The sequence below is a fragment of the Pagrus pagrus genome (genome assembly GCF_965226575.1).
Source record: "Pagrus pagrus genome assembly, chromosome: 8".
NCBI lineage: Eukaryota > Metazoa > Chordata > Actinopteri > Spariformes > Sparidae > Pagrus > Pagrus pagrus.
In genome coordinates, this window is record NC_140192.1 from 1,061,532 (window position 1) to 1,073,525 (window position 11,994).

The 11,994-nt window shown below is 45.1% G+C and overlaps 1 protein-coding gene across 2 annotated transcripts in view; it reads right to left on the reverse strand.

Annotated features, from left to right (window-relative positions):
• LOC311261172 (disintegrin and metalloproteinase domain-containing protein 9-like) overlaps window positions 1–11,442 on the reverse strand; it is a 30,170-nt gene extending 18,728 nt beyond the window's left edge. For both annotated transcript variants that reach the window (XM_084359622.1, XM_084359621.1), the window contains exons 1-2: window positions 10,948–11,442; window positions 1,644–1,744 (exon numbers count right to left, since the gene is read on the reverse strand). In XM_084359622.1, coding sequence (XP_084215748.1) covers window positions 1,644–1,744; window positions 10,948–11,026 — 180 coding nt within the window. In that variant the 5' untranslated portion in view covers window positions 11,027–11,442. The remainder of the gene's footprint in view (window positions 1–1,643; window positions 1,745–10,947) is intronic.
• Between the last annotated feature and the right edge of the window lie 552 nt (window positions 11,443–11,994).

An 11,994-nucleotide genomic window follows, 5' to 3' on the forward strand; every position in this document is an offset into this window, starting at 1 on the left:
ATCAACTGGAGGAGATGATGGCTGAGCCTGACTTTATATCATCAGGAGGAGATGATGACTGAGCCTGACTTCATATCATCAGGAGGAGATGATGGCTGAGCCTGACTTTATATCAACTGGAGGAGATGATGGCTGAGCCTGACTTTATATCATCAGGAGGAGATGATGGCTGAGCCTGACTTTATATCAACTGGAGGAGACGATGACTGAGCCTGACTTTATATCATCAGGAGGAGACGATGGCTGAGCCTGACTTTATATCATCAGGAGGAGACGATGGCTGAGCCTGACTTTATATCATCAGGAGGAGACGATGACTGAGCCTGACTTCATATCATCAGGAGGAGACGATGGCTGAGCCTGACTTTATATCAACTGGAGGAGATGATGGCTGAGCCTGACTTTATATCATCAGGAGGAGATGATGGCTGAGCCTGACTTTATATCAACTGGAGGAGACGATGACTGAGCCTGACTTTATATCATCAGGAGGAGACGATGGCTGAGCCTGACTTTATATCATCAGGAGGAGACGATGGCTGAGCCTGACTTTATATCATCAGGAGGAGACGATGGCTGAGCCTGACTTTATATCATCAGGAGGAGACGATGACTGAGCCTGACTTTATATCATCAGGAGGAGACGATGACTGAGCCTGACTTTATATCATCAGGAGAGGACGATGGCTGAGCCTGACTTTATATCATCAGGAGGAGACGATGGCTGAGCCTGACTTTATATCATCAGGAGGAGACGATGACTGAGCCTGACTTTATATCATCAGGAGGAGACGATGACTGAGCCTGACTTTATATCATCAGGAGGAGATGATGGCTGAGCCTGACTTTATATCATCAGGAGGAGATGATGGCTGAGCCTGACTTTATATCATCAGGAGGAGATGATGACTGAGCCTGACTTTATATCATCAGGAGGAGATGATGGCTGAGCCTGACTTTATATCAACTGGAGGAGACGATGACTGAGCCTGACTTTATATCATCAGGAGGAGACGATGGCTGAGCCTGACTTTATATCATCAGGAGGAGACGATGGCTGAGCCTGACTTTATATCATCAGGAGGAGACGATGGCTGAGCCTGACTTTATATCATCAGGAGGAGACGATGACTGAGCCTGACTTTATATCATCAGGAGGAGACGATGGCTGAGCCTGACTTTATATCATCAGGAGGAGACGATGGCTGAGCCTGACTTTATATCATCAGGAGGAGACGATGGCTGAGCCTGACTTTATATCATCTGGAGGAGACGATGGCTGAGCCTGACTTTATATCATCAGGAGGAGATGATGGCTGAAACTGACTTTATATCATCAGGAGGAGACGATGGCTGAGCCTGACTTTATATCATCAGGAGGAGACGATGGCTGAAACTGACTTTATATCATCAGGAGATGATGACTGAGCCTGACTTTATATCATCGATGGCTGAGCCTGACTTTATATCATCAGGAGATGATGACTGAGGTTAATGTTTGAGTGAACTGCTCCTTTAAAGCGCAGAGCGACGTGGAGCTGTTGACACAGGGAGGGTGGAGTGAGGTCACTGGTCAGCTGCTGAGTTTGTGTTTCCTGGAGGTCAGAGGTCACACAGACAGAGACAGTGAAAAACTTCAGTACCTGATTGGGTGGTCTTCCGTCCACGTCCCGCCTCAGCCGTCCTCCTATTGGCCGAGGGACGGTCAGCTGGTAGGAGGAGAGGTGTTCTGTCTGCTGAGAGTCTGCAGGAGGAAACAGAGCGCTGAGTCAGCACAGACGTGACGTGAACATGTGGACGAGAAGAAAGAAGCATCACAAAGTACAGTCGGATAGAAACGGGACATTTCCAATTCAGTTTGGCAAAGAGCGAAGACCCGACTGTTATTTATGATTATTATCTGCAGGTTTGGATCCGTCACTGATGTGTTGGACTTCAGGATCCGCTGGTTTCAGGGGAAACTGGTGATCTTCAACAAATGACTCACTTCAGATGACTTTACACTGTGATGTTTATTAACGGCACGTTTCATGATGAAAAACTGAAATCTGAAAAAACAAAAATTCAGAAATCTAATTCAGACTCACATTTTATATATTAATCTATTAAAACTTCTTCAAGACCGACACACACACACACACACACACACACACACACACACACACACACACACACCACGAGTCTGTTCACAACACCCTGTGTGTGTGTGTGTGTGTGTGTGCGTGTGTGTCACCATGGTAACAACCTCTCTGCCCGGCTCCTCTTTTATTCTATTTATTAATGTGTTTTTTTTATCGTCTCTGATGATTCAGTTGTTTTAGCCTCTGTAACGTTAGCGTGTTAGCATGTTAGCATGCTGTCATCTGCACTGAACATGACTGGAGCTGCTGCTGCTGAGTCACTGTGTCGTGACCTCGAGGCTGAAACATGCAGAGCAGAGAAATAAAAAGTGTCCCGGGGTTTGTTTGGTTTGAGACTCTGAGTCGAGCCGCTGACGGTCAGAGGGTCGATGAGAGGACACACACACACACACACACACACACACACACACTCAGATGAATAGCTTCAGACTGACCCTGCTGCTGAGCTGCTGGTGTGCAGCAGAAGCTCGTCTCCTGCGCTGATCTGGATCCACTTCAGGAAACTGTCATGACGACTTGTAATGATCTTCAACAGGCCTGAAGCTGACGGACAGCTGATAGGTGAACTACTGCAGCTGGAGAGCTAACCGCTAACCGCTAACACGCTGCTGACGTGTACAAACTGAAGGTCAGACCACTGAAGGGGGTTCAAACTTCATGATGTGGGCTCCAACACTAAAACATAAAAACACAGAAGATCTGACGGCTTTCCTCCCTCTCCATCTTCATCATCATCATCATCATCATCATCATCTTCATCATCTTCTCTCTGTTACATAAAGTCTTTGTGTTCACATCACTGCCGGCTGAGCTGCTGATTGTTTGTCTCATTTCAAGGAATGAATGCTCCATTTATGTCTGTGTGTGTGTGTGTGTGTGTGTGTGTGTGTGTGTGTGTGTGTGTGTGTGTGGATCATTCAGCTCTGTGGTTTGATTCCTGACAGGTTGTGTAAGGACGACCATCAATGATAAAGCAGCTGCACACACTGAAGCTCAGACTCTTCATCGTTTACTAAATGATAAAATCGTTGTGACACTTGAGATGAAGCGTGACGGACGAGCGAGTGTGTCGGCGCTGAACGCACACGTCCACACAGAGGAGCGATTCGACTTCGAGGTGCGTGAGCTCGTTCTTCAGCAGCCGATGTTGTCGAGACACGATTTTCAAAAATGAACCATTAAATGAGGCAGTGACGTCAGACAGAAGAGCGTGAGGTCAATCCTTCCTTTGATCGACTCACTCAAACTCTCCAGACAAACTGCTTCATCTTCAATTCTTTTAAATGTTAAATTCACCTTCTTGGGAAAGACTGATTAATTGTTATTGATCTGATGAAACAACTATTTACATGATGACGTGTTTTAAATGATCCGGATGTTCAGACCTGACGACTGCAGGTCAGAAAATCTGCAACACGAACAGAGAAAAGTTCTGACTTCTGGGAGAGCTGGTACGAAACGACCCAGAGAGCCGCTACTGAAAAACACAGACGCCCCCTTTAAATCAAAATTAAAGGAACAGTTCACCATCTTATTAAAGGTTAGGATCGTGTCTGGATAAACTGCTGGTTCACAAGAAACAGCTCCAAACTAAAAGCCACTAACTATTTTTAATTTTTGATTTTCTGTCAGCCGGTCCACTCGTCACATGAAGCCACATCCTCCCCCAAACTTCTTCCTTCTTTATCTCCAAACAAACCGAGAACAAGCGTCTGACAGGACGGATATAATTAAGAACGTGTTGAACGCCAACATCAGCTCCTCGTCTTCCACCGTGAGTCCATCACAGAACCACGACAGACGTCCCACTGACACCTTTAATACCGACTGAGACGCGAAAACAGTTTGTGGTAAAAACAAAGTGAAAGGTCAGAAAGTTCCCGTCAGCTCACTGTGTCACGATTTCTGATGAAAATGAAGAGAAAATCTAGAAAAACCCTCTGCAGGAACAAATCAGACAGGAAAGAAGAGATATCTAGAAAAATCCTGCACATTTTTTGAGAAAATGTTTATATCAAAGAGAAATCTACAACAAAAAGAGGAAAATGTAAAAAAGATCACGCAGGAGTAAAAATAAAAACATGTCGAGAAATCTTCAAGGAAAACTTGACTAAACATTAAGAATATCTAGAAAAATCTTTAACAGAGAAATCGATCGTTGCTAAATTTTAAGAAAACCAAGAAATTAAGTTTAGAGGAATTTAAAAATCTCAACAAAATCTAGATAATTCTTTAAAAACTCTGGACGGAAACAAGTCTGAAGGAAACCCTGAAGTATCCCTAAAAACAAGACGTTTTAAGAAAATCTGAATATCAAAGAGAAAAGTTCAAACAATCAGAAATCTTGACTAACCTTTCAGAAAATCTAGAATATTCTTAAATAAGAATAAAAAAAATTAATAAGAAATAAATTCATCTTTAAGAAATTTGACAGAAATCTTCAAGAAAACCAAGAAAAGAATTTTAAAGAGAATCAAAACCTTCAAAAATCTTGAAGAAAACTAGAAACGTTAAAAAGACGATCCTCAGGAACGCCGGCGTAAACTTCAGCAGAAGTTCAACAGGTTGGTGCCGGCTGTGGATTAAACTGAACCACACCTGGCCTCTTTACCAGGCCTGATCGGACAACCAGCCAATCAGAAGACAGCTCACACTCGCCCTGTTTAACTTAAAGCCTTGTCGAGAACGCAGCGCACCGAACCTCAGCATGGACAAACATCGTGTTTACCATCAGGAGGCTGAAACTCTTCAGCGGGTCAGTCCGACATCAGTCAAAGTAACTCGTCTCCGCTCGGCTTCAGTCCGAACATCTTCTGTCATTAAATCCTCTTCATGTCTTTATCAGAACGTAATCAGAGCCGGGAGAGAAGCCCGTTAGCACAGCAGCTAACCGTCGTGTGATCCTGGTCTGTCAGGTCGTAGCGCTGTCTGCTGTACGGACTCCACTTGTATTTCTACATAAATAAATAAAGTACTCACTCGGTCTAGTTTGACTGTTTTGAGCACCAAATGTGGATTAATCCGCCACTGAAAATAGTCCCCGTCAGAGGCTGTTTCCTCCTGTTTGTCTGATAAAAAACTGAGCAGCTGTTTGAGGGAATTATTGAACCTGTTTGAAAAATGAGGCCGTCTTCAGTGGAAAGCAGCAGATTTTTCCCTTTAGGAGAATAACGCAAATAAATACTGAGTGAGCCGGAGACTGAAAACATTAAAACAACCAAAAAACAAACTTCAAAACGCCTTTAAAACTTTGCTGAATCAGCTGTTAGCACTTCCTGTTTGCAGTGTTCATGTGGACGTACAGACGACTGTGACTGGATCACTGTGGTACTGAAGAAACATACTGAAGATCTGCAAGGAGCGTCTTTATAAAGTCAGGCTCAGCCATCGTCTCCTCCTGATGATATAAAGTCAGGCTCAGTCATCGTCTCCTCCTGATGATATAAAGTCAGGCTCAGTCATCGTCTCCTCCTGATGATATAAAGTCAGGCTAAGCCATCATCTCCTCCTGATGATATAAAGTCAGGCTCAGCCATCATCTCCTCCTGATGATATAAAGTCAGGCTCAGCCATCATCTCCTCCTGATGATATAAAGTCAGGCTCAGCCATCGTCTCCTAATGATGATATAAAGTCAGGCTCAGCCATCGTCTCCTCCTGATGATATAAAGTCAGGTGAAGTCTCGTAGTCCACAGAACATTTCTGGAGCTTCACAGTAAAACAGAGTTGCAGCGTTCTGCTGAACAGCTGAAGATGATTTAAACAAGCTGATCTGAAGACGTTATTTACACCGTTTTTGACCTTTCTTCACTGTAGCTGCTAAGCTAAAAGCGTTAGCACGCAACCCCTCTCACAAGCTCGTTCAAGCGTCACAGGTGTAAACATGTTCTCCTCAGATCAGTGTGTGATCTCCTCTTCTACAGACTGATCACAGCAGACGAGCTGTGTGGAGACATCTGATGTTTCTTTGGTCTGCAGCTGCTTCAGTTGTTGCTCAGGGTGAAAGTTTAACTGCAAACTCTCCTCTAACTTCATGTATTTAATGTTATTATCTATAGTCAGTGTGGTCTAAAAAGAACGACATGAGATTTGCTGACAGTGAGCGGAGCAGAATAAATTCAGACTGCTCCTTTAACGCAGAATGTCTCTGGATTTCTTTCTGGCTTGGCTGAATGTGTGAAAGCAGATTCGTTCATGTTGAGTACAGAGAAAAAAAACAGAGTGAGTCATCATTCAGGGAAACAGAGAGCTGCTCCAACTGTGTGTGTGTGTGTGTGTGTGTGTGTGTGTGTGTTTAGCTGAACAGTGAACTAGCCGCTGGTTCCTGTAAATGCGATCACTCAGATTCATTCAGACTCTCTGGACGTTTGAGTGTTTCTGTCTCAGCTCGACGCTCACAGTCAATACACACATACAGACCTCACACACACACACACACACACACACACACACACACACACACACACACCAAATACAGACACACACACACACACAGTCAGACTTGGGCGTTAAACAGGGTTTACTTCCTGTCAGTGTCGAGAGCTGAAGGACTCGGCGGTGAGCCCGGCGGCCAACGACGCTAAGCTGCTTAATGCTCAACCTGCCTGAGCGACACACACACACACACACACACACACACACACACACACACACACACACACACACACACACACACACACACAGCAGTCCATGAAAACACAAACCAACAAATCAATAAGATGTTAAACCGTTAAAACAACATGAAGTCAGTTTGATCGTTCTGGTTCTCTACAGAAGCCCGAGGAGGACACAAAGTCAACGCCGGAGACAAATCTTTAACAATACACAAAGAAAAACAAGATGTACAGTTAACACAGTTTAACAACACCGACCACTGTTGCTGTCAGACATGATCGTGTTACTGTGAAGGTTTACAAGTCACAAGTCACAGTGGAGGCGCCACGATTCTCCAAAAGTTGATGTCAATGTGACTTTTGATTTGAACGTCACGATTCCTTCTGAGTTTTGATTTAAACATTAATCTTTAACTCTGCTACCGTCCAACTGTCACATCTGGATCAGTAAAGATCAACAGATCGCTGCTTTTATGTCCCGACAACCAGAAAACACCAACACTTTATACCAACATCAGGAGCAGAACATTGTGATGGTTGATATGATATGATAAACGCATATTTTTCAATATATTTTACAATTTAACAATTAACTTTACTGTCTAAGGCCTCGTGTCCACAGAGCTGTCTGGTCTCTGAGGTGAAGCTGAGCTGCTGTATGATGGACACTGATCCTCTGAGGTTTACTATCCTGTGGTCTGTGGTTGGTGTCCGAAGCGAGGAGGACGTGGGTGATGACGTGACAGGAGACAAAAACACAGTGAATATTATCGCCGAGCCCAGGAGAAAGAAAAGAGCCACGCTGACGTCAGCAGAGCCTTCAGTCAGTTCAGAGAGCTTCAACAATCAGAGAAAGACAGAAGGAAAGCTGTGTGGACACAAAGACGCCGACACAGTGAACTTCACTGCTCATTTGATGATTAAAAATGACCCTTTTCTCTACAAACAGGAGTTTTTATATCGGTACATATCTGACAACATACGCTGACTCCTATATATCTGTGATGAGCTGATGAACAGACGGCTGCACTTCATCCTGGAGGCTTCAGACAAGTTCAGAAATAAAATAAGCAACAATCATCAACATCACACAACAAAACACACAAGTTCAGTTTGATCCTTCACACTGAACAGTTACCCACCAACACTCACTGACATCTGGCTCCAATGTAGACGTGTACATTAACTCTGCAGTAGTCTCAGTATTTATCACCTCAGATCAGCTGTGACGTGAACACAACACGCCAATATTGATAATGTTCAGGCGTGATGCTCTGACGTGTGTTGAAGCTACAGCTGCTGGCTCCTTCAAGGTTTCAATGCGTCTGTCGAGCAGCTTGAACATCGTTCAGCCGGCTGTTAGCGTCTCCTGAGTGTCAGCGGCCGGATGCTACTGCACATGTGCAACGCTCAACAGAGATGAGAGAAGAAGCGAGATGTCTCACTCCTCAGCAACTTCTGTTATCAGCTCTGGAAAAAACGTGTGTTTCTAATTCAGAATATTTTTGATTAAGACTTTTTAAAACAAGTTTAACATCTTCTGTCTGAAGTCTGATGAAGTTTATGAGCTGCTGCTTTCTACTGCCACACAACTCCAACCCTACACAACATTAGACCTACACAACATTAGACCTACACAACATTAGACCTACACAACGTTAAACGTACACAACTCTAACCCTACACAACATTAGACCTACACAATGTTAAACGTACACAACTCCAACCCTACACAACATTAAACCACACAAAGTTAAACCTACACAACTCTAAACCTACTCAACATTAAACCACACAACGTTAAACCACACAAAGATAAACCTACACAACATTAGACCTACACAACGTTAAACGTACACAACTCTAACCCTACACAACATTAGACCTACACAAATCTAAACCTACACAACTCTAACCCTACACAAAGTTAAACCTACACAAATCTAAACCTACACAACTCTAACCCTACACAAAGTTAAACCACACAAAGTTAAACCTACACAAATCTAAACCTACACAACTCTAACCCTACACAAAGTTAAACCTACACAAATCTAAACCTACACAACTCTAACCCTACACAACATTAGACCTACACAATGTTAAACGTACACAACTCCAACCCTACACAACATTAAACCACACAAAGTTAAACCTACACAACTCTAAACCTACTCAACATTAAACCACACAACGTTAAACCACACAAAGATAAACCTACACAACATTAGACCTACACAACGTTAAACGTACACAACTCTAACCCTACACAACATTAGACCTACACAAATCTAAACCTACACAACTCTAACCCTACACAAAGTTAAACCTACACAAAGTTAAACCTACACAAATCTAAACCTACACAACTCTAACCCTACACAAAGTTAAACCACACAAAGTTAAACCTACACAACATTAGACCTACACAACGTTAAACCTACACAACTCTAACCCTACACAAAGTTAAACCTACACAAAGTTAAACCTACACAACATTAAACCACACAACGTTAGACCACACAACGTTAGACCACACAACGTTAGACCACACAGCCCCTCCACGTCGCTCAGCGCTGCAGCAGGCAGTACATCATGTCTCGGGTTAAGAGGTTTAACCTCCATCAGTGTGATGAAAGTCCAGTGAAAAGCCTTCGGACCTCCTTTCTGGGTCAAAGTCCAACAGAACTCTTTCTGAACACACTCACAGTTCTGTTACCAAAGTAACTATACTTTCAGTTGTAATGGAGTACTGTTACATCACAGGTTCACAAACACTGAGCTCATCATCAGACCTGAACCTCCGCTGACTGACAGGCTGTCTCCTCCACCACACCTGAGTCCAACCATCTGCTCCTCCTCACCTTCCTCACCCTCACTTCTCCTCCTCACCCTCAGTTCTCCTCCTCACCTTCCTCACCCTCACTTCTCCTCCTCCTCACCCTCACTTCTCCTCCTCCTCACCCTCAGTTCTCCTCCTCACCTTCCTCACCCTCACTTCTCCTCCTCCTCACCCTCACTTCTCCTCCTCACCTTCCTCACCCTCACTTCTCCTCCTCCTCACCTCAGTTCTCCTCCTCACCTTCCTCACCCTCACTTCTCCTCCTCCTCACCTTCCTCACCCTCACTTCTCCTCCTCCTCACCTCAGTTCTCCTCCTCACCTTCCTCACCCTCACTTCTCCTCCTCCTCACCCTCACTTCTCCTCCTCACCTTCCTCACCCTCACTTCTCCTCCTCCTCACCTCAGTTCTCCTCCTCACCTTCCTCACCCTCACTTCTCCTCCTCCTCACCTCAGTTCTCCTCCTCACCTTCCTCACCCTCACTTCTCCTCCTCCTCACCCTCACTTCTCCTCCTCACCTTCCTCACCCTCACTTCTCCTCCTCCTCACCCTCACTTCTCCTCCTCACCTTCCTCACCCTCACTTCTCCTCCTCCTCACCTCAGTTCTCCTCCTCACCTTCCTCACCCTCACTTCTCCTCCTCCTCACCTCAGTTCTCCTCCTCACCTTCCTCACTCTCAGTTCTCCTCACCCTCACTTCTCCTCCTCACCCTCAGTTCTCCTCACCCTCAGTTCTCCTCCTCACCTTCCTCACTCTCAGTTCTCCTCACCCTCACTTCTCCTCCTCACCCTCAGTTCTCCTCACCCTCAGTTCTCCTCCTCACCTTCCTCACCCTCACTTCTCCTCCTCCTCACCCTCAGTTCTCCTCCTCACCTTCCTCACCCTCAGTTCTTCTCCTCACCTTCCTCACTCTCAGTTCTCCTCACCCTCACTTCTCCTCCTCACCCTCAGTTCTCCTCACCCTCAGTTCTCCTCCTCACCTTCCTCACTCTCAGTTCTCCTCACCCTCACTTCTCCTCCTCACCCTCAGTTCTCCTCACCCTCAGTTCTCCTCCTCACCTTCCTCACCCTCACTTCTCCTCCTCCTCACCCTCAGTTCTCCTCCTCACCTTCCTCACCCTCAGTTCTTCTCCTCACCTTCCTCACCTCAGTTCTCCTCACCTCAGTTCTCCTCCTCACCTTCCTCACCCTCAGTTCTTCTCCTCACCTTCCTCACCCTCAGTTCTCCTCCTCCTCCTCAGTTCTCCTCCTCACTCTCAGTTCTCCTCCTCACCTCAGTTCTCCTCCTCCTCCTCAGTTCTCCTCCTCACCTCAGTCCTCCTCCTCTCTCCCCCTCCTCCCCTGTCTCACCTCTGCAGTGTGAGTTTCCGCTCAGCAGCAGCAGCAGCAGGCAGCAGACCTCCAGCAGCTCCACTCTTCTTCCTCCCATCTTCTTCTTCTTCTTCTTCTTCTTCTGCTGGAGAAATGAATGTCAGCAGGCTCTCCCACACACTCTTCTCCTCCTCCTCCTCCGCCTCTGTTTCTTCTTCTTGTTTGTACTGTTGTAGTTTCCTCTGTTGTCTTCCGGCCGTTTCCCCCCGCAGAGCCTCATGCTAAACACCCGGCAGCGGTTTTCTTCCTCGGCCGAGCCATTCCGCTCCAGCGGCCGGTCCTCGGTCAGCGGCGGCTCTAATTAGCGGTTAGCTAACACTCGGATCCAAAATGTCTCCCGCTGCTGTTTCAGCGCTGAAACCAGTGGAGTGTGTGTGAGGGTGTCTCCTGTGCTGAGCCCGGTCCAGTTGGAGGAAAGTGCGTCCTGGCCGTGTTCGGCTCAGATCCTCTCCTTGTAAACTCGGCTGGAAGCTAAAAAACACCAAGCTAGCGGAAATACGCCCCGCTTCCGGCGACGCACTTCAAAATAAGAGTGACTCTCGAAAAGAATAAAAGAAATGTAGACGATGTGACAGTGATGGAATGTAACTAAGTACATTTACTCAAGTATTGCACTTGAGTTCAATTTTTTAGGTACTTGTAATTTACTATTACACTATTTAACACTATTTAAATGTTCACTACTTTATATTTCCACTCCACTGGGCAGCAAACGCATGAAAAACTGTCAAATCTAAGGTCTAAAAGTAACTAGTAACTAAAGTTATCAGATAAATGTAGTGGAGTAAAAAGAACAATATTTCCCTCTGACAGTGGAGTATTAGTATACAGTTCCATTACTGTACAATACTTGAGTAAATGTACTTAGCTCCTTGCAACATTTAAAACACTTAAAATACAGATGAAGTTTCTGTTTCCACTGATGGAATGTAACTAAGTACATTTACTCAAGAAATGTACTTTTGAGGTACTTGTACTTTACCTGAGGCAAATATTGTACTTTTTACTGCACTACATGTATTTGAT